The sequence below is a fragment of the Phascolarctos cinereus genome, unplaced genomic scaffold, assembly GCF_003287225.1.
Source record: "Phascolarctos cinereus isolate Bilbo 61053 unplaced genomic scaffold, phaCin_HiC Scaffold_1;HRSCAF=81, whole genome shotgun sequence".
NCBI lineage: Eukaryota > Metazoa > Chordata > Mammalia > Diprotodontia > Phascolarctidae > Phascolarctos > Phascolarctos cinereus.
The window spans coordinates 122,884,654-122,908,833 of record NW_027555514.1 but is presented as its reverse complement, the minus strand read 5'-3'; the positions used below and the strand labels follow the sequence as shown (position 1 = coordinate 122,908,833).

At 36.1% G+C, this 24,180-nt stretch overlaps 1 protein-coding gene across 11 annotated transcripts in view; it reads right to left on the bottom strand.

Moving 5' to 3' along the window:
• The window catches only part of CADPS2 (calcium dependent secretion activator 2), a 708,547-nt gene that overhangs the window by 48,182 nt on the left and 636,185 nt on the right, over positions 1-24,180 (bottom strand). For all 11 annotated transcript variants that reach the window (XM_078154013.1, XM_078153999.1, XM_078154004.1 and 8 more), the window contains 2 exons: positions 16,052-16,135; positions 15,927-15,959 (listed from right to left, as the gene is read on the bottom strand). In XM_078154013.1, the coding sequence (XP_078010139.1) occupies positions 15,927-15,959; positions 16,052-16,135 (117 nt within the window). The remainder of the gene's footprint in view (positions 1-15,926; positions 15,960-16,051; positions 16,136-24,180) is intronic.

Here is a 24,180-nt window from a genome sequence, read left to right as displayed (position 1 = left end):
CCAGGATGTATTATTAGATGGAAAGCTTGTAGAAAGGGAAACACTCATCATTAAATTTTCCTGTCAGATAAACCTAAAGCCTTTTTTTTTAAACAGAGGTACTAGTCACTTACTAGCTGTGTGACCCTGGGCAGTATACTTCATCCTCATCTGTAAGATGAGTTAGAGAAGGAAATGGCAAACCACTCCAGTATCTTTGCCAAAAAAAAACCCCAAATGAGGTCATGAAAAGTTGGATACGACTGAAAAACAATTGGTTGAACAACACCAATAACAAAGTAGATTAATGGGCAGCTAGGTGGCACAGTGGATAGAGCACTGGGCCTGGAGTTAGGAAGATCAGAGTTCAAATCTGGTTTCAGACACTTACTAGCTTTATGACTCTAGGCAAATCATTTAATTCTTACTTGCCTCAGTTTCTCATTTGTAAAATGGGGACACACTGGAGAAGGAAATGGCAAACCACTCCAGTATCTGTGCCAAAAAAACTCAATGGACAACAACTAGATTAATAGAATATTAGGGTACCATATTTCATTTTTATTTACCATTATAAGGTTTTACAAAAGAGTTTCTCTAGAACAACACAGTGAAGTAGCACACATATTTATCAATTATCCCTACTTTACAAATGAAGAAAATAATGCTCTGAGATGTTAAGTGAGTTGCCATGTTTATATAGCTAGTAATACTGATTAGAACCAGTAGTCAAACCCACGTCTCCTACTTCCTGTCTTATGTTCTTTCCACTATGCCAAGCTACCTCTCCAGTGGCATACATAGGATATTTCTGGATTTCAACAAAACATTTGACAACCTTTAATTATATCCTTGTATACAAGATGCAGAGATGTAGACTACATGGAAGATAGTACCATTAAACAGATTCAGAACTGGTGGAATGTTCACACATGAGGAAGTAATGGATCAATAACAACATAGAGAGGTAGTTCTAGTAGAGTTTATAATATTCTGTTCTTGGTCCTGTTCCTCTTGACATCATGATCAATGATTTAAATGAATGTCAAATTTGTGGAGGTCAGGAGGAATAGCTAACCTGTTGGATGGCAAAACTCAGACAAAAATACCTTGACAGGCTAGAATAGTAAGCTCAGACTAATAGGATGCAATTTTAATAGGAGTAAATGTAAATCCCTATACTTGTATTAGTTTAGGTTAGAGGAAGCATGGCTGAGAGCAGATTATGTGAAAATGACCTGGGGGATTTAGTCATCAGTGATGTAGTAGCATGGCATGGTGGCCATAGAAGCTAATGTGATCTTTTATGTCCTGCTGCCCAAATCTGTGGTTCCATCAGTGTAGAAAGTACCCTAATGTAACTTACAATGTTTTGTGGAATATTTTTTAACAGATTAACCAACCTAATAATTGTTAGAACACTTTTTCTCCATATGTGGGGACACAGAACTACTTCAGTACTTGGTAACCTGGAGCCTATTCATTTATGTGTTTGAATTTAAGTTCTAGCAAATTAAAAGAAATGAATTCATCTCAAATCTAACGTATTCCAAGTGCTTTTCTCCTTAATTCTAAAAAAAAATTCTTAAATGCCGTAGAATTTAAGGTAGAGAGGGTAAGGGTTTTGTTAAATGTCAACAAAATAAGTTTAGATTTTTGTTTTGACTTTTAAATTAATACCTGGGATAAGACGTATAAATATGTTCCTTGTTTTCAAAAGGTCAATTAAAATTATTCCTTATTTATAAACATACATAAATAAGTGGGAGAGCCATGATATGGAAATGATATCATCTGTACAGATTGCATTAGTTTATAACTTCAATTAGTTGTAAGGAGTAGCTTGAGACCTAAAGAGTTTAGGTACAGTTTTAGAGATTTGTTTCAGACTACTAAGAGGTCCAATACTTATCCAGGGTCTCATAGCCAGTATATGTCAGAGGTAGGACATGAACTCAACTCTTTCTGACTCTGAGGTCATTTCTCAGAGGTCAGTTGTAAGGACATAACATGTTGTTTCTTAGGCTGTTCTACTAGAAGTATGGTACCTATATTAAGGGAAGTGATAGCTGCATTGCATTCTTTCCTATCCAGACCACATTATAGAGGTCAATGACAAACTGGAATAGGTTTAGAGCAGAAGTGTCAAACATGTAGCCTGTGGGCTGCACATAACCCGCAACAACATCCACGTCTGGCTTGAGCCAGATTAAAGTGAATTGGGACACAGTTAACAAAATAATTAATAAAAAGGAAACATATAAACCTGTGTGGTTTTCTAAGTCAATATTTGACCCAAAGGGATCCTTATATACAATTCAATGGCTTTCATTTCTACTAGTTTGACACCTTTGGTTTAAAGGATAACAGGAGGTCTCTAAGCCATGCCATATCAGGATCAGTGGAAGGATATGAGGCCATTGACCCTAGAAGAGGGAAGACTCAGAGAGGCATGAGAGCTGCCTCTAAGAATTGAAGGGCTTTCACATGGAAAAGAGATTAGAATAGTTAGCTTCAACCTAGAAAGCAGCATTAAGGGTAAGAGGTAGAAGTTGCAGAGAGACAGATTTAGATTTGGTGAAAGGAAAAACTTCTTGGCACTTAGAGATAGCCAAAAGTAGAATGAATTGTTCTAATAGGTCAGTTCCCTATCATTGGAGGTCTTAAAGCAGTGGTTGGGTAACCACTGGGCCATGAATTAACAAGGCAATTCACGTTCCTGTGTAAACTGAACTCCACAGTTTCTAAGGTCTCTTCCAATATGAGATCTGCACATAGTAGTTGTATACACACATAAAAATTTGTATTTCATATATGTATATGTATATATAAAACACTTATTTCTTTTATCATATTTAAAACTGTTATTAAAAATGTCACACAAGAAGACAGATCCTTTCCTAGCTCAATGCTAATAGAGAGAAATTTAAATGTCAATTCTGTTTTACAGAACAGAATGGTTTAAATGTTAAATCTATAAATTGAACTATTACAACTTGTCATGATAACATGGATTTTAGGTAGGTCATTTTGATTTTAAATGTGTTTTATAAAACTGAGAAACATTAAATTTCCTTTTTGAAAATAAGTTTTCTTTTCATAAGTTAAGAAACCCTTGTCTGAAAACAAAAACAAAAACAAAAGCCAGAATTATAGCATTTCTCATTACCATTATTTCTCCCTTTCTCTTTGAACTGTTTACCTATTCTTGAAATTGTGACATATGGGAATTTCACACCTAGTGAATATATTTTCATGCAGCTTGTGGCATGAGACTATAATCATTAGAAGAACATACACAAGGAAGAGTAACTGCAACAGCTGGTGACATTTACCAATTAGAATTATGCTTCTTTAAAACACTTTATCCTTTCTTTAGTGTTTGAAGGGTAATTATCTCTAATAAATTGCCGAAAAATATGTAATTTTCCTTTTAAACAGTTTCTTTTTATAATATGAATGTGTTTCGATGGGGGGCATTATCAGTGGATCAGCGCTCCTTCATGTTATGACTGTTTTGTGATACTGCGATTTTAAAACTTTGAAAATCTTTGCACTTTTTCATATGTTAAGATATTCTTACATTAGGAATTAAGCCTTCTATTCCAAAAATAACTACAAGAAGATATCCTGTTGGTAATTCTTTTCTGAGTGAAACAGAAATATTGTGCCTACATTATAAAAGAGAAATTACTACTCTTTCAATGTGTTAATACACAATGATTTATCAAAGGGTCTACATGCTAATCATTAGCAACAATAGAACAACATAGCATTTTTTTTCCATGATCGAGAGGGATTTTTAAAAAAAAGATATTAAAATTTGAAACACTCTAAAACGAAAATTAAATCATCATTTAAATGCCTATGTAATAAATGTGATGAAATAAAATATTAAAGAACCAATTAAAATCTTTTAAAGCTATTATTGCTGTCATTTTGAGAGTATTTAGAGGATTTACAGTATACAATTTTCAAATAAGGTTGCTTTTCACAACTTGGGTTTATTTAAAGCTCTGGTCTATTCATTTCAACAGAGAGGAATGATAAAACTAAAAAGTTTTCCATTTTGTGCTGATTTTAAAGGCAGCCAACAGTTGCTCCTAGGCAATTTCTAACTGGATTCAGGAAAGTATCAGCAATGTTTCAGTCACTATGTCCTACCAAATGAATGTACCAGTAGACTTTCACTCCCCATACAAAACAGAACTAAATCACCAAACATACGAGGAAATGAAATATTTCCAGTAGGTTTCCTTATCACTTGTTACACAAGTAACTGAATACACTGGTGAGTGAATGAGTGTAGACCCCAGTGAGGCTTTTTTTTTCTTTCCCCTAGGGTTAATCACTAGTTAACCTGGCAAGATGAACATGCTGTTTTAAAAAAAAAAAGAAAAAGAAAAAAGAAAAGGAAAAAAATTCCTCGTTAATTATATGCTGCAAACGCTCTTACTTCCTGCTGCTACACCTAATCCCACAGGTGCAAGCCTTCTCTTCTGCCATTCCTGGGTAGGTGGGCACAACTCTGCCGTCATTTCTTCCCAGCAATGGATTTCGATACTGTAGAAGCTGTGTAACCTTCCACTGGAGGTTAACAACGCATAGAAAAACACTGTCATGGTGCCTACTTAACAAGCAGACAAATTTTTAAATATATTGTTCCTGTTTTAGAGATGAACTAGAGGCTACAGTATAATTGACTTAATTTGAAAGTGCATTTCTCTTAGCCTACAAAAGCTTGCCTTACAGCAACAAATCGCAGTAATATCATGATCCCTCCATATTGTAATGTCTATATAAACAAGAAGGCCTGCATCCAATCATGCTACTGGAATGCCTTCCCAATGTTGGAGTAAAGTGACTAGTGCATGTGTCATTGCACAACAACATCGCTGGAAATACCAGTACTTGGTGATGCATTGTAATGTGCGTTGAAGCCTTTCAATGCCTTTTCATTCTCTGTGATTTTTTGTAGCATTTTCTCGTAGCTCCCAGTACAGCCAAGTGCTTCTAGCTTCTGCTGTTTAAGTTTAGAAACATTTGGGACGCAGTGAATAAAGAGATGGGTTTGGAGAGGAAGACTCCAACCTTGACTTTGATATTTATAAGTTTTGTGACCTTAGGCAAGGCACAACCTCTATGTGCCCAAGGTAACTCTCCAAGATTGAGAGTTAATCCACACTAGAAACAAACAAACAAACAAAAAAGCCCCCCAAAACCAAACCTTACATCCTTCATTTTTTGAATAGGTTTAAAAGCTAGAATAATTTGTAACTGATCTTTCAAGACATAGAACATATGTACTTGAATCTACCAATTAATTAAAAAAAGCAAAACCAAAATCCAAACTTATTTTGTTGTGGACAGTTGATGACAACCTTATACAACATTCCTTAAATTCTGTGGAACTGAAATTTTTTATTTTATTAATTTATGTAGAAATGCTTTTATAAACCTTCAGGTTCACAATATTCTTTAAATTCTATTGACTTTAAGGATAAATTCTGATTGTGGCTTAGGTAGGAATACTTTTGTAAACATTCAGGTTCATAATATTCCTTAAATTAAGAATAAATTTCTATTTTACTGGCTTCTGTAGAAACACTTTTGTAAATCCTCAGCTTCACAACATTCCTTAAATTCTAGTGAATTTAAGAATAACTTTCAATTTTGCTGGCGTCTGTAGAAATGCTTCAGCAAAACCCTAGGTTCAATGTGAATTCATCTGACAAAACCATTTGTGGGAAATTTAACTGTCTCACAAATGCATTGGCTCCTAAATACTGAAGAAGTTTCATGTTCTCAAAGGAAGACAAAATATTCTGATTACTCTTATTCTGCTTCATGCACTTAAAAAATATCACCACCCAAATATTTTTAATCATTTTTCTTCAAAAAACAGAAGTTTAATATTTTTTCATCATAGTAAAATAAAACTAGGTATCAACAAGGGGCTAAAATTTCCTTTCCCGTGATATCATGACCCTGATCTGAGAGGAAAGAGCAGCAATACTGCACACAAATTAAGGAATAGTGATTTAAAAACCAACTTATGTGTCTTAATTATGGTTTTTTTAATAAAAAAGATGACTTGCTTTATTTCTAAATTTCAAGATTAACAACAATAAAATCCCAGTTCCTTATTACATTAAGCAGGTTATATAGAATTATATATTTCTCTAAGTTTTAGTGATGCTTAAAATTTAATTTAATTGAATACATATTTTTCTCTTCTCAACAATATTTTAGATGGTACTTTATTTTTTCCAATTATATATAATGACAATTTTAAACATTTTAAAAAATTTTGAGTTCCAAATTTTTCCTTCCTTCCCTCCCTACCCCCTTTCTAAAGCAGTAAGCAATTTGATATTGGTTATATATGTAAATACATTATTTTCATATTTAGACCCAGAAAGGAGGACTAGGAAAGAATTTGTTAAAATTTAAAAATTTTCTTTTTGTGATTTCATTACTGTAGGGAACCCCTTGTGTGGAAACTTCTTCCATCAATACAACTTCCTTCCCTGCAACTTAATCTTAGCTGTTTGGGGGACTGACAGCACAGTTGTTTTTTGTTTTGTTTTGTTTGAAACTTTTTTTTCTTTTTTTAAACGCACTTGGGGTTAAGTGACTTGCCCAGGTCAAATGTTTGGTCTGAGGCTGCATTTGAACTCAGGTCCTCCTGACTTCAGGGCAGGTGCTCTATCCACTGCGCCACCTAGCTGCCCCTGAGAGCACAGTTGTGAAGGGCTCATTGTGTCATATGACCAGTATGTTTCAGAGGCAGAGCTTGAACTCAGGTCTTCCTGACTTCAAGGCTAGCGCCGCATTCCCCCGCCCCCCCCCCCCGCCCTTTTACCTATGTCAAATACTTTTTTCTAAAAAAAACAAATTCATTAAAATATTTTTGACAGTAGCCTTTTGAATAAGTAACATCTGCCTATCAAGCCTGTCCATTTCATTGCCATTTCTAGAGGTGAAATCTTATCTTACTCTGGAGTCCTGACTCTGGACTATGTCCATAGCAATACGTGTTCTGTTATTCAGTGACTATATATATCCACTAACATTTATATAGCACTTAAAGCTTCACAAAGTGCTTATTTCCAATAGTTTGTCCAGTAAGTTAAAAACTTGATTTTTGAGTATCTCTAACATATATTGTTGAATCATTTCCATTCCAAACCTTTTCCCATATGTTTCACGAGACATATGGAACTTCTAAGTTACTTTTTCAAAACAATGACATGTAATATGTCATTGGAACTTCCTAGTTCCAAATGAAATGGTGTGACATGAGCTTTTGTGTGGTTAAACCTATGTTCACTGAGGGAAAAATTCTGCCGAAGAACGGTAGGAACCTAGTTCAGTTTGACAACATGGACACTGGGGAAAAGTTTCCAGTGAGGTACAAAACATTAAAAAAAGAGGCAAAGCCTGTCTATTGAGGTTCAAGAACTTTCTGGACGCTGCAATTTTCTAATCTCTAAGGTTTACGGACATCTCACTTGGTTTCCCCATCTGCAGATTCTCCACATCTCTAATCTATCCTCCACAAAGCTGCCAAATTAACATAACTAAAGCACAGATCTAACTATGTTATTTCCAGGCTCCTGAAGCTTCAGAGGTTTACCATTGCCTCCAAAATAAGATACAAACTCCTCTCTTTAGCACTTAAAGACCTTCTCAACTGGCCTCTAATCAGTCTTTCCAAACTGAATGCAAATCACTTTCCATCACACACCACATTTTAGTCAATCTAGTCCACTTACAACGACCAAGAGATGACATTCTATCTCATGGTTAGAATGCTTTCTTTTCTCATCTCCTCCTTGAGGGTGTTCTACTTTCCTTTTAAAACATAGTTCAGGTGCCACCAATGACATAAGCATTTTAGCGATCCCTTCAGTTGACTGCTTGCCTCTGGCATCAAAATTATTTTATATTTACTCCTTTTAAAATTTATTTGCTCTTTATTATTATTTGCTGTTGTTATCATCCAAATAGTTCATTCATGTGCGACTCTGTGACCCTGTGGAGAAAACCATTGGGTTTTCTTGGTAAAGATGCTGGAGTGGTTTGCCATTTCCTTCTTATTATTTACTCCTTTTATTTACCTTTTGCATATGCTCTTGTATATTATTGTTGAAAAATTTCTATTCCAGGCCTTTTCACTCGTTTCACTTGAAATACTAAGCTTCTAAAAGTTATTTTTCCAGAGCAGTGACATGTTAAATGTCATTGAAACGTCCTAGCTCCAAAAGCAATGGTATGACACAAGCTTTTGTATGGTTAAACATGCTTATATATCCACTAGGGGAACACGCAATCTCCACTAGAATGAAAGCTCTTTGAAGCTGAAACAGCATTTGGCACACAGCAAATGCTTAATTAGTGATTACTGAATGTAATCAAATCAAATATCTGCTGCTATCGTACCTGCTATGTGTACACAGATATGGCAGATACTCTTCTTCTTTACTGTTATTCCCACTTATCATCACAAAAATAATGGTAAAGACTTTTTTGTTGGGTTTCAAGAATCTCTCACTCTGCAACAATTTTTATTATCCTGCCTCCTCATTTACTTGCATGCCCTTTTAATGAAATGGATAGCAGTGAATGCTAAGCCAGAAGTATCATACAAGTAAATAGGAGTACGTTGGCTATACATATTTCATATTTTTGTTGAAATTCAGAATTACTTTTGGCCTAATTCCTTTTCAATCTAGATTAATTTCTTTTAGTCAATGTGAAGGATGAAAAAAAATTGAACTTACATTTTAAAAAAATGGTCCAATCTATATCATGGAGAATTACAAGTAAAAGCACAGAGTGAAAATTAGCAATGTAAAACACTTGTTTATTTGTAAAAGTCTGTCTTCAATAATCTCTTTCCACAATATTTAGAATCTTAAACTGGCTCCTGGCATGGATGTATGTGTCTCTCTCTTGTGTACATTAGTTGCATGGATCTCCAGGGACACGATTTCTAGTCCCCATGTTCTGTCTGGTTCTCTTTCTGACGTAAAGCATTGAGTATTCTGATGGCTTTATCTGAGAGATAAACAATACCAGTGGCAAATAAGCAAAGGTGGGTCACTTTCATTATTTAATCACTTGCACTGCTATCTGACAGGCATTCTAGCCACATACAATGTTTGTGATTGTGGAAAATATCCAGAAATACAAAAGGCAAATGAATCAATAACAATCCCCACTAATCAGTTTTAGAAGGGAGACAGATATTCCTTTTAAAGTGATTCCATGCTATGCTGGAGGGGCCATAGAAGTTGTGGGTGGATGCATGAGAATAGAAGAGATCATTTTTGAGAGACAATATAGACTGAAGGTAAGGAAGAATACTGGTTTGTTGAAGTACCCTGAATCACAGACTGGATTAATAAAATGAGAGCAGATTATTTAGTCCAATAAGTCTAGAGGAAAGAAAAAGACAGTTACTTTTTTTCCTCCTTTTGTGGAGAATAACTCATTGACCATTAGTAAATAGGAGTTTGGTGCATGCTACTGGTGATTCTTTATCTTATCTTTCTCATATTCATCTGTTTCTGAGTAAAAGCATCCCTTATTCTTATCATGCTCTCTAGTTTTCTTTTCAGTCTTATTCATTTAATGCCTAGCATATAGCATATGGGCAGGTAGGTGGTGCAGTGGATAGAGCATTGAGCTTGGAATTGGGAAGACTCATCTTCATGAATTCAAATCTGGCCTCAGATGCTTACTAGCTGTGTGACTCTCAGTTCCTTATCTGTAAAATGGGATGGAGAAGGAAATGGCAAACCACTCCAGCATCCTAAACCCAAATAGGGTCACAAAGAATCTGGTATGCCTGAAAAGACTCAACAAACAACAACTATAATTAGGTACTCTGTAAGAGTTTGATAATAATCACAAATGAATGAAAAAGCATTTATAAAGCACTTACTATTTACTAAAGCATTGTGCTAAGTGTTCGTGATAGAAATAGAATAATATCATGATGATAACGGAATGATGGCATTATTCTAGAAAAAAATATTTTCCCATCCATGAGGTTTGGGACACAGCCACTTTTCAGGAGCAAAGGCTATGGAAACTAGGAGGGTTCCCCAAGTTCAGTTCAATTAATTTGATTCAACTCATCAAATCTTTGTAAACGGCCTGCTCTGTTCAGAGTACTGTGCTAGTAAACATTGGGAAAAGACAAAATTTAAATAAGACGTAGTCCCTGCCCTCATTGATCACAGAGTAGGGAACATGATGCAAAGGTAGATAACTATGATATACATATAACATCATAAGTATAAATACAGAACAAAGTGCTACGTGTGGTTCATTATCAATGAAGACATTACCAATGGGGGAATAATCAGAAAAAGCTTTCTGGAAAAGGGAGCATTTGAATTGGCATTTAAAGAATGAGTAGGAATTTAGAAGATGAAGAAGGGTAAGCTAGGGGAGGAAGGAATCGGACAGAGGTAGGACTGGAAATGATATGGAGAGGACTGATTACATGGGACAGGCTGTAGTAGGGCAAAGATGCTTTTGCAAGTCACTTACTATTGTGGTTTTGGATAATGATGCTGATGACAAGGATCGGGGTCTCTTTCAACTCTTAAGACCCTGTGATCCTTTTCTGTAGGTCACATTCGTCATGGAGGTGTATGTGCATAAGATCTCTCCTGGCATTCCTGAACTTCATTTAATGCAACCTTAATGGCCATGAAGTTCTTTTTAAAGGTTACATCCATTTAACGGCATTATATCATCTCAACTGGACCCTCACTACTGTATGAGAATCTTTAATTCTTCTTCTGAGTCTCTAGCATTCTCCTCACTGCAGCTATTCCAGATCTGCTTTTCTCTCCCCATTGCAACTCTAACATTTTAACATCACTCCTCTCCTAAAACAAAAAAACAAGCAAGCAAGCAAATTCTTTTGGCCATACAATGCCTTAAGACTTCTCAGTCCTTATTTTACCTGGTACATTCTAAGGAAGAATAATTTTTCCTTTGTGCCAACTCTATTTAATTGCTGCTCACTAACTCTCAACATTCTGAAATCTGGCTTCCATTCCAACCCCTCTAATGAAATTATTCTCTCCAAGTCCACCAATGATCCAATTACTAAATGTAAGGACCTTTCTCAGTCCTCATCCTCAAAAGCACTTGGAACTATAAGATTTCTTGCTAGTCTCTCCTCTCTTGGCTTGAGTCATGCTAAAACTCTTACAGGTCTCTTTCTGCCTTTGACCACTCCTTGGTGTTCTTTGCCGGCTCCTCTTCTTTCCACCCCGTAAATGTAGGTACATCCCCAAAGACTGTCCTTGGCTCTCTTCTAAATCTACATTCATTCTTTTGCATAAGGCTGCCTAGCGGGTGTGCTGCCACACCCGGTAGGATGCTTACCATTGGTCTTCTCATTCTCTTCTGGGGAAGTGAGAAGCCATGCTGGGAACTGGAACACCTATTACATACCTTCTAGGCATGTTTGAGTTCTCTTGGTAAACTCTTACATTCCTGTGGCTTCAAATATCAAATTCTCAAACTTCCAGATCTAGCCCCTCTGCTCCAATCCTACATTTCCAGTTTGCTGGACATCACTCCTTGGATATCCTCCTGACTAGAAGAGCTTAATATCTCTAAAAAATTATCTCATCTTCATCCTTCCCAAACTCTTTCCTTAACTTCTATATTTTTGCCTGTGCTACCACCAACCTCTCAGCTTCCCAGGTTTAGAACCTTGGGAGTCATTCAAAAAACTTCCCCTTTCCACATCTCGACATTCAATCAGTTCTACTTTATCAGTTCTACCTCTGGAATATCACCTCTGGAATATCTTTCATCTACCCTTTTCTTTCCATTCCCAACGACACCATGATAGTTCAAGTCTTCCCAACCTCTCGCTTAGACTATTCAAAGATAGTCTATTTGTCTCTCGCTCTTCCAGGCTATCACATAATTGCCAAAGTAATACCCTTGCTTGCAGAAACCATGTTGTGTCACTTACCTGCTTGTTAACTTTTGAAAGCTTCCCATTGCCTATGAAATGAAATACAGGGACTTAGCCTCACCCTCAAAGTCCTCCACAATCTGGTTCCTTCTCACGTTTAGTTTTATTTCATATTATTTTTCTTTATGTATTACATCTTCCAGACAAATAGAACTTGTAATTCTTCCACAATCTCATCCTTCCCACTCTGGCTCTACTCCACTTCAAACTCTTTCCCTACCGCCTGTTGAAATTACCTGTAACCGGTGGTTATCTCTCAGCCTCCATTTCCCATCTGTATTATGGGGATAATAACAGTACCAACTTCACAGAGTTATTGAGAGGATAAATGAGAGAACATATGTGAAGACTTTAAAAAAAATTTTTTTTTTACTTTTTTAGGCAATTGGGGTTGAGTGACTTGTCCAGGGTCACATAGCTAGTAAGTGTTAAGTGTTTGGTCTGAGGCTGGCTTTAAACTCAGGTCCTCCTGACTTCAGGGTCAGTGCTCTTATCCACTTTGCCATCTAGCTGCCCCATGTGAAGACTTTAAAGTGAACTTTAAGGCAATATATTCTAGCACAAATGCTAGCTATTATTATTTATTGCTATTATTATTATTATTATTATTATTACTACTACCAATAATAAAAAAGTCCCTGCCTCTCTTCAAGGCCCAACTCAGGAGCCCTCTTTTCCATGAAGCTTTCCCTGAAACTACCACTCTGAAGTGGATTTTTTTCTGCCTGAATCTTTCCTGCCTCTTTACTTGACCTCTGCTAATGCATTCAATAAAAACAGCTTGCATTTATGGTGTTTGCAAGGCTTACAAAGTGCTCCTCATGTTCTAAATAGCATTATCCTTACTTGTATGTGTATTCTCTCCCTTCCTATCTTGTACAGCTCCTTCAGGGCCTGGCCTCTGTGATTTACCATCTTTGTATCCCATCACCTGTCATAGCACAGTGCTTTGGATTCATTAGAAATCAACCAATATTTGTTGAATTGAATGGTCCTGTAGTCCAAGCTCATACCTAATGCAAGTGGTCTCTTCTGTAGCAGCCTGTTTTAGACTCTTCTTGAATACCTTCAATAAACAGAGAGCTCACTATCTCAGGCAGCAATATCTTCTATGGCTGGAAAACTAATTGTTAGAATGGTTTCTCTTATGAGAGATCAATGATTCTAGCTATTGAAACATTCTCTCTTACATGAACCAGAATATATATTTTCATAACTCCCACTCCTTTCTCCTAGTTCTTTATTTTAGAGAAGTTCTGCTCCTTCTACATGTCAGCAATTTAAACATTTGAAGATGACTAGCATGTTTATCATGAATATTTTTAATACAATCTAATTTTAGTGCCTCTCTTAAAATGTGGTAGCCAGAATGAACTTCAACACTCTAGATATGGTCTGACCAGCACATAGTACCACTGAACATTTGTAATTTGAACTAGTGACTTTTTAGTGTAGTCTAAGATTGTGTTAGCATTCCTAGAAGCCACCTGATTTTACTGGCTCGTGTGGAGTTTGAGTTCAACCAAAACCTTGATATCATTTTTTATACAAAATCTTTACGTCTTTTTTTCCACATTAGTTTTTTCCCCAATCTTGACTCTATGAAATTCTTATGCTGTTGCACTTAAGGCAGGATTTCACATTTATCCCTAATAAATGTAATCTTCTTGGTTTAGTTAGTGTTCTTATTTGAGATAAAGCTGAATTTTGATTTTACCATCTGTCATACACAGTATCTCTTCCATATTTGTTATCATCTACAGATTTGATCAGTAGATCTACTATGTTTTCATCTAAGTCATTGAAAAAAATAACACCCTTGATTAGGATAAGACCTCCCTGATGGATAATTGTGTTGCTCCACTAGAGACTGTTCTCCTGGTTGTCACCAAGTCATTAATCAAAGCCTTTGAAGAAGGTGGTATAACCAGCTGACACACATGATAGTATTTTCATCTACCTTGTATCTTTATTATCTTATCCACAGGCCTATTAGAGGAGAATCTGTCAACTGCTTTGCTAAAATCAAGATGAGACATAAAATGCTAGAATTCAGGTTTGCCAGGAATATCCTGGTATGACTTTGTCCTGTTAACTTCAGATTGTCAAAGGAAGTACAGTTAGCCTTACACAAGTCAAATAGGTAATACAAGGATAGTTTGTCCATCAACACATATAGCAAATTATAAGCGAACAAATGCATTTGTGCTATGTTCTGTCATAATTAATTTATATGTCTTCTACTATGTTGTACCTATAAGGCACTTCTGAAAATCTTAAAGGTTTCCTGGAGCAATCGTCCCCATTTGTTTTTCCTCCCAAGAACAGTTTTGGATTTGAATAATTTTTACACTTTTGACTTTTTTGTTACTTAACAGTATCAGTATTTATCATTATAATTTCTGAGTTGTTTTCTTTTTTTTTCCTCTAATAAATAACTTCTGAGCCTTGTGCCTTTCACTAGCGAATTTCTCTTCCAATCTCTTATCATCTTCCAAGCCCCAATCCCCACCCAAGTTGGTATTTTCATACCTAGAAGTTTATTACATAGGATATTCATACACATATCTATCCATCCATCCACTCTTACTTCTCTATCAAGTACTTACTGAACCCCTACCATGTGGAAGTCATGTTCATAAAACTTCTGAGGGGGGAATACAAAGAATAATAATCACTTGCATTTATATAGGGTTTTGTAGTTACAAAATGCTTTCATCTGTTCAACAGGCATTTATTAAGCACCTGATACCTTTATTAAGCACCAAATACCCCCTGTATTCAAGACTGTGTCCTGAAGACACATACACAACTCCCTAACCACAAGAAGCCTACATTCCATTAGTGGGAAACAACCTGAACACAGATAAGTAAGTATAAATATACGCAAAATGATCTCTTGGTGGTGTTGACAGGAAAGGGGAATCAGAACAGGACTTGTATTGAGTGACACTTGACTTGAACCTTGCAGTAAGCTAGGGATTCTACAAGGTAGAGTCGAGCAGGGAGTCCATTTCAGGCACAGCGGAATAATGTATGCAAAGACACGGAGTTAGGGGATGGAATGTCTTGGATATGGAAGAGTAAGCAAGACAATCTGGCTAAGATACAAAGTATGTGATATGGAATAATGTGGAACTAGCCTGGAAAGGAAGACTAGAGTGTGACAGTGAAGGACTTTATTTGCCCAATGAAGAGTTCTCATTTTACCTTAGTGATGAGAGGGAAATACTCTGGTGCTTATTGAACAGGGAAATGACACGTCCAAACCTTTTCACTTTAGGGATACCAATATTTTCTTTGACATACATAATCTCCTTCGAGCTTCACAATCACACTGTAAGGCAAGCTGAATAAGTAGTCTTTCTATTCATGGGTTCAGGGAGGTTTCCTGATTTATCCAAGGTCACACAGCTAGTAAGAGTTGAAACTGAGACTCAAATCCGTATCTTTTGGATTCTAAATTCAATGTTTTCTAGGGAAGTATACAAGACACTTAGTTTTTTTTTTCTTTTCTTTCTGGTCCAGACCTATGATTTAATAGTTTTGGAAACCCATCATGAGGAAACTCCCTCTTCCTATGCAGATCTGCAAATGTTTTGCAGCTAGTCATCTTAGACATTTTTTTTTTTTGGCACTGAGAAGTTAAGTGGCTTGCCATCAATCAACATTCATTAAACACTTACTATGTGTCAGGTACTATATTAAGACATGGGGATACAAAAAAAGGCAAAAGACAGTCCTTGCCCTCAAGGAGCTCCGGTTGAAAGGAGGAGACAACATAGAACCCACGCTATTTTCAAGATTTAAAATTCTACAAAATAGAAACAGGTATCTTTGATCTAATCCTACAGAGCCTTCTATGAAAGCAAAATCACAATAAAAAGTTCAAAAAAGAGTTAAATGAAAGGAAAGGAGTACTACTCACTGGAACATCAACATATTTTGCAGCTGCTTTCACCTTGTATAAGAAAGAAACAGACAATTAAAAAATCAGGGATAACAAATATTAGGATAGTTAAAATGCTGAAGTGAATTTCTCCAAATACTTACAGTGAATGACAGAATGGATGAGAAGAAAGTGCCTTCATCATACCTTGACAGCTTAGACAGCACCCCTTCCAACACCGAAACAAACTGCAGAACAACACAGACCATTTAATATTTGGGATAACTTTATCAATATAAGCAAACATAATGAGGCAACCAATTATTGGGTCCAGCACAAAAAAGCAACATATTTCTCCCATTTTATGTGGAACCTAGGTTGTATAGAACATAGATATATTCTCTGCCTACTTCTGACCAACTCCTGGTACTAGCCTGCTGCCAAAGAAGCTAAGCTGGTCACTAAGTTGAGCTATTGGTGCATTTAATCATTTTCTCAACTTAATGTTTAAATTTTTATAATGATTGGTTTCTTTACAGTTATTATTAAATGAGGAAAATCTGCTCTTCTACATTTATAAATAATTAGCAATATTTTTAACCCTGGAACTTAATGCTAGTTATTACTTGAATAGTATATTTAAAACTACTAACAAAGAACTTGAATTTTATATGCATATCTTCCAAATAATGTTCAATCTTCAACATGCATAAAAAGAAATCTGGGAAATGAAGTATTGGGATAACACTCGTTTGTTATTTTCCCATTTCCCAAAAAGCCCTACAAGCATACCAAGGGAGAAAGGAAGAAAAGATAATTATGAAAAAGCAGTTTAAAATTCTGCACTACATAACATGAATATTTCCTACTAGGCACCTGCTATCTACAAAGTACTGTCCCAAGCACCATTTTGGCTTAGAAGAGAAACAGAAAACATGGTCTCTGTCTTGAAGAAGCTTCTAGGCTATTTGGGAGAGATGCAATGGACACAAACTAGGCTACCTTAAGTATAATTACAATGCACCTTATCAAAATGCCCAAAGTTAGAAAGTTCGGGTGAAAATTGGCAAATGCTTTGAAGAGGCAGAATCAAGTTAGTGGAAGTGAATGGAGTTCATTGGACAAATCACGTTAAGAAACATATAGTTTGTATGATACGACAAATAATAGCACAGATTTCCAAAGGGGAAATAATGACAAAGTTTTCCAAGACTGAAAGGGCATATCAACAAAGGTTAATTTTTGCTCTTGTCAACAGCATTTTCTAAAAAAGTGTTAGCAATTCTAGGGACATAGCTTATTAGTCTCTGGTGACCATAGAATCACTGTGAGTGCTTAGAAGACCAGCCTGCCTATGTAGTTGATCAATTACTACAAAATAGTTTATGCAAGGTAAAAAGAAATACTTCCTTACAGAATTCTTCTGCCTCACACTATTTGTGACATGATGTAAGAACACAGAAACAAAAAATTTGTAAATTACTATCTTAATTTTTTTTTAAAGATTAAAATAAACACGTCTTAAGGGACATGAATATAAAAAAAGACAAAATCAGAAACTACTTATAATTTAGAGCCAAATTAGTAGTTTCTTCCTGCCCAATAGGATTATCACTAATCAAGGAAAGCTAACCTCACTTGATGTGGTTTTTACCAACCCAGAAGGCCAACACCCCTGGGCTATGTCAGACCAGGGGAAAGGGAATTCCAAACTTAATGGCTCTCTATGGAAAATGCTTGTCTCTTGTAACTCAAATCTTAAGAGCAAGCATGTTTTGGGTGATCTCATTTGTCATGTGGAGAGAAGCAATCTCTAAGGTAACAAGAGCCTGAACTGTATAAAGCTATGACATAGTCACATTTTAACAAGAGCCTGCCATTGAGAATTGTATATATATAGATGTAGGAACAAATGACATGTACTTTGAGTGGTTTGAAGAGCAAAATCAGTGATCCCAAAGCGTGATCAACAGTGTTTTCTGAAAACCCAAATGAGTTAAGTCATAAGTCAGGGAGGGGATTTACAGGCGTAGTCAGATACCCTGAAGGGAGCACAGTGGTGATGGGAAAGAAAGCTTTGGTTCAAATGATATAATAACTTGATTATAGTGGGGAGGAGAAGAGAAAGAGATAGATTTTAGGCACCAGTTTTTCTGCTTTGACAATATATCATTTACCCTCTGAGTAGTAAAATAATATATAGAATTTTCTCTGAAAGCAGCTGTTTCACACAGCCAACTCGAACTGCTAGAATCATGTCACAACACTCTTTACTTCCTAAGACCAATTTTAAGCATCTCCTTGTAGTCTTTCCTACTCTTAATGGTCCCTAGAGTGGGCCAGGATCCAGCAGGGACTCATTGCTTACATGGCAGTGAACAGCTCCTATACCTCTGGGACACTGCCAGCCTTACCAGAATGTTCATAAATGAATGCTTTTCTGAGTTAGGCACTTCTTAAATCACCCGTGGAAGGAAGAGTTAATTTTATAACTAATCTTCATTACATCTGGATTCTACAGTACTAAGCTTTTCTCAAAAACACTATGTAACAGTACAAAACAGCGAAGTTCCAAAGAAAATCAGCTGAATGCAGGGCATAGTTACTGTGTCTTTAACTGCTTCCTGTGAACTTTCTCCACACAGCTCAGGGAATAGATAAGTACTTCTGGGTTTGCCTTGTGCTTTCTGCTCTCTTGAGAATGTCAGGTTGAAATGAAACACTACAATCTCTTTGTTTCACTGGTCTTTATTGTTGATGCGATTTAATGGGTTTGTTTGAACACTGGTTTAGCAGTTAAAGTCTTTGTATGTAATTACCTCCTTGTACTTCTCCTATGTGAGCTCTCAAGGCAACAGTGGAAGAAAGCAGTCTGGGATGACTGACAAAAATCAAATGTAAACTTTGTCACAAGGCATATCTAGTTGAAATCATCATTGAATTAAAACAGTCACATAAGTTTCACTTTTCCTCAAATGAAAAAGGCAATAGCAAAAGTAAAAATTCTAAGATAAAGTAGTGGGTTACTCTCCTAGAATCTTGTGGGTACAAAACATAACATTTGGTATGTTGGTTGTGATATTTCATTAAGCAAATATAAGGATATTTGCAGAATTTGTGTCACAAAGTATATAATTCCTCAGAGGACACATTCATCACTAAAAGGGGCTGGTCATAAGAGATGAAAATTTAAGATTAAAAAAAGTAACTGAAAAATTGATGTAAAAAAGCAACTGAGATTTTGGAGCCTTTTATATGTTTTGTAAGATGATCCAGACCAACTATGTGTTCCACCCCCTCCTCTTTCTCTCTCTCAATCTCTCTCTCCCTCTCTCTTTCTCTCTCAGATTCTCTCTTCTCTTTCTTCTCTCTGTCTCTGCCTCTACTTCTTCCTCCTTTCCTCCCTCTCTTTCACAGACATACAAACTATTACTATTCCTAAACACAATATTAGCTATGTGTCATGCTGCCAAGACCTGGAAGATATATTTACACACACATATATCTTCTATATATCTAAATATAATTCATATATATATGTGTATATATACATACATACATATATATATGTATTTTCTCTGTGTGTGTGTGTGTGTGTGTGTGTGTGTGTGTGTGTGTGTGTATGCATCCCTCTTATGGACTAGCATCTAAATGGTAATAATATGCTCTATATGGTGCATACTACTTATCTCATATTTCCCCCTCATTTTCCAAATATCTCTTTTTCTTCAAATACTTTCTCAAAACGGACCCTCTAAAATCCTTCTAATGCTGATAATTGGCAACTGCCATTTAGTAATGCAACTGGACATGTAATAACCCTTCATTATTTTTGTTGCCAGGTACATTTTCCCTGGGCAAATTCTTTGTGCTATCAATATGCTCTTTATATTCTGCCTGTTGTTTTGCTATTTTAATTGTTGATACTTGTAAGGGAAATGACTGTTTATTTTTATATCTGAATACTAGAATGGTAGGGCTACAAGAGACCTGGAAGATTTAATTATAGCATCAGAGCATTGACTTCAGTGGAAAGACATCTGAAACTAAGTGCGTATCAATTCAGGACTAGCTCTAGATAAAAGAACTAGCTAGTTGAAGTTTGTCTTTGGCATCCCTTCCCTGATCACTCTTTTGCCTTGACTTTTTGGGTGTCACCTCCCAGTCTAAGGCACCACCCATTGCCCTCAAGCTCTCTTCTGATTGCCCAGGGCTCACTCATTTCCTGCTTCTTTAGTCACAGCTTATTTATCTGGTGTCTCATTTCCTGTCTGCTAATGGAGCTTTATGTGATGCTCCTTTTAGGTATATGATTGCATCTTAACAAAGGACTTTCTGGAAACAATGACACAAAACAAAGGGGGTAACTGCAATGGTAAAAATTTCAAGGGCTGTACTACCCCCACCTACTTCATCTACATATAGGGTGAGCCCCATGTCTATCTTATTTTTAACAAATTTTAGAAAAATCATTTTAGCATCTTGCCAGGTAAACCCTTTGACTATATGAACTGTCTTACTATAAGAAGTTCTTTTATTATATGACATTTGAATTTCTCTTACAATACTTGAGGACTCAGGAAATTTAATATCATCATTATTATCTTATTTATTTTATGTATCCTTTTATATGTTCCTTTAATATGTTGATGGATCTATGATTTCATTGCTGGGTACTCATTCTGATGGTGTAGAAGATAACTCATTCATTTCTTTTCATCTATATTGTCCCATAAATCCTCCCCAGGGCATTTACTTGACTTTTTGAGGATCTTTCTTTAGTTAGTCAATATATATGGCAATCAACGTGGCACAAGAGCTGCTCATAAATTATCTTTTGTTCTTGGTACATGGCTAGCCCACTTCTTCTTCTAGCTATGTATTTCCTTGTGGAAATTCTTTATGTTATTTCTGGTAGGCAATTCTATCTAGGTAATATGTGATGGCCTATTCATAGCCATCATGGATCCTTCTATGATCTTTGAATAATCTAGATATTTACTTCTTTGGAGACTGGAGTGTTCTGCGATCCACAGCTATATAACATTAACAGAAGAATGATGGTGCTGAAAATATGGGGGGTTATTTCAAGAGAAGATTGGGGTCAATAAAAACATCGTACAGTTGCCCAAATGCAATCTAGTCAGTATCTTCTAATACTATCCCTCTCTCCCTTTCCTTCAGCATGCCATTTTGTCAATTTTCTCCTACATCTTGGCAATTATAGCAATACATACTGCTAAAACAGATCATGCATCACTTAAAGAAGTGAAAATTTAAGGAGGACACCTCCAAGGTTGATTATGGGAAACATCATGAAAAGAGGGCGGGTGGGCACAGCCACCCTTCCTCCTCTATTCCAACTTGTAAAGGAGAAGAGAAGAAAAATGGGTTTCTGGGGCTATTTCACAAGAGATTTGGTGAACTGTATTAGGCATATCATAGAAAAGAGTAGCTCCTAGATTATTTGAAACTTTTTCCCAATGGGATTCAGAATTCATCCTTTTAATAATTTCTTCACTATTTTTTAAAATACTGCAACGGAATACCATTGTGCTATAATGAGGAAATAGATGTCTTCACGAGACAAAGAGAGACGCAAAATGAAGTGAGCAAAACCAGAACTTAGACTATTATAGCGATGTTATAAAAAAGAACAGTTTTGAAGATTTTATAAACTGATGAAGAATGAGATTATCAGAATCAGAACAATTCATAAAGCAATACTGTAAAGACAAACAACTCTGAGAACTATAAGAACTTTATCAATGTAAACATTATCCATGATTTTGCCAAAAAAAACCCCCATTATCCATGATTTCAGAGGACTTATGATGAAGTACACTATCTACCTCTTCACAGAGAAGTAATGGATTCATGTAAACCTTCTTTGAACATGACTAATGAAGGAATTTATTTTGCTTATGTATATTTATGACAAGGAATTTGTTTCTCTTTTTTCCCCAATGGATGAAAAGAAAAAAAATAGATTTCTGTTAGCTAATTTTTAAAAATCTTGCAGTTCAGTTAGATCAATGTATCTATCTGAAGAGATGACTATAACCTTAATTTCAAGGAAAGGAAATAAAAACTAAACAGTTCCTCTAATAATCTGAATACAAAAATGAATTTCACTCTCAAAGTATTTTTAAAAATTTCTTTTTAGCTATTTCTTTTTACCTATTAAACTTCTGTGATAGGGGAGGGAATGTCCTGGACTCTTGATACCACCACCACCACCAAAACAATTGTTTGATGTCAGGTTATAGCACAGAATGGAGGGTCACTATTTCAAAGGCACCAATGGGAGAATAGGCAGGGCTAGACTGAAGAACAGGGAGTAGTGTGGTTTAGCTGCAGCACTTGGTCAGTGAAAGATAGTAACATAAAATAAGTCCAAAAAAGTATTCTGGTGGCATATTGTGAGGTGCCTTAAATATTAAATGCAAGGTCAAGGGGCTGGTATTTTATTCAGGAGTGAATAAAGAGCCATTGAAGGATTTTGATCAGAGGATTAACTTGATAAGATCTATTTATAGTAGGCAAAGGGGACAGTCACTCTTTCCACAGAAAGGAGTTGGGGCCAAACCTCTCTTCTTGTCCTGCTAGAAGAGATGCTGACCTCACACTGGAAGGAGCTAAGTCCTTTATGAAAGGATCCTAGTTCTTTACCAAAAAAATCTGGGCAGTCCCAGAAAGGTGTAGTAAACATATGTTGGGAGCAAAGGTTTCATTTTCCAATAATACTGCTCACCCTGGGCAAGTCCATATTTCAGATCATCACTCCCATTTGAGGACATCATCTCCTTTTATCTGAGCTATTGTAATAACCTTCTAACTGGTAACTCTACTTCCAGACTTCAGGTCTGGGTGATCTACGTGTCAGGGTATTAAAAATAACAACAATCACAACTTAGACTTGCTGAGCCACCATCAGTCATCTATGAGATCTAGGAATAATTACAGATAATGGGAAAGGTGCCACGAGACATAAAATTGGCAAATGCCCCAATTTTCAAACAGTGAAGAAGGTAAATCTCTGAAACTACAGGTGAGTCAAACTTTGATTCTTAACAAAAATCTAGAATATATCATTAAAGAATATAATAGAAAATTCCCAGGATACATTATTAAAACTATATTGACTTGGATAACACAATTCTAGAATATACTATTTCAAATATAGCTTCTGAATGTTGAAAAAGGTATCAGAAAGAGGCAAGACAGACTAACTTCATTTCCTTTTCTGACAGGATTACTGAACTAGTAGATTAGAGGAATGCTATAGTCATTCACTGTATACTTGAAATTCAATTATGGATCTGAGAAAATCTCTAATATTATCCATGGAGAAATATGGGGGTGGGAAAATATGAATTGCATCTGAGTATAGATTTGGTACTGGTTGAATGATTGGGCCAAGAATCCAGATTTATTAACATCAACCTGGAAGGTGCTATTTAAATAAATGACATGAGAGGAAGCTAAGTGGCGCAGTAGATAGAGCTCTGGCCTTGGAGTCAGGAGGACCTGAATTCAAATCTGACCTCAGACACTTGAAACTTACTGGCTGTGTGACCCTCAGGGTCACAGACAATCCCCTCAGGGCCAGAAGCAACTGTCTAAGATTACAAACTATGCAACAATCGGCAATCTGAATTGGTACAGGAAGTTCCCTTACCTTACACTCCCTACACCAATGAAATCATAGGTCTGGACCAATAAAAAAGTGTTTTTAACGAAATGATAGCTTTGTTGTATAACAACATCAACAATAACAACAATAGCTAGTGTTTATATAGTGCTTTAAGGTTTGTTACCTCATTTGATGTCCATAATAACCCTGTGAAGAAGGTGTTATTATTATTTGCATTTTATGGAGTCTAAAGCTGGGAGAGGTTAAGTTTTGACTAGGGTCATGCATGTCTTTGGGCAAGATTTGAACTCAGGCCCAACTCTAGGCACATTACATTTGGCACTTAGTTCCAGACACCAACATTTTAGGAAGGACACTGAGAAACTGGAATGTGTCCAAAGGACCAAGATGGTAAGGTTAGCTGACCTCCATTTATGAGGATCTATTGAAAAAATTTGGTACAAAGAACAGAAGACTGATGGGGACATCATTGCTGTCATCAAGTATTTATTTAAAACGCAGTTTAACTTGGCCTCAGAGGACTTAATTGGAACTAATGGGCAGATGCTTCAAACACACAGGTTTCAACCCATATGAGAAAGAAAAAAAAATTCCTAATTGGAAATGAGGAGAGACACAAAGTAGAATGAGCTGCTA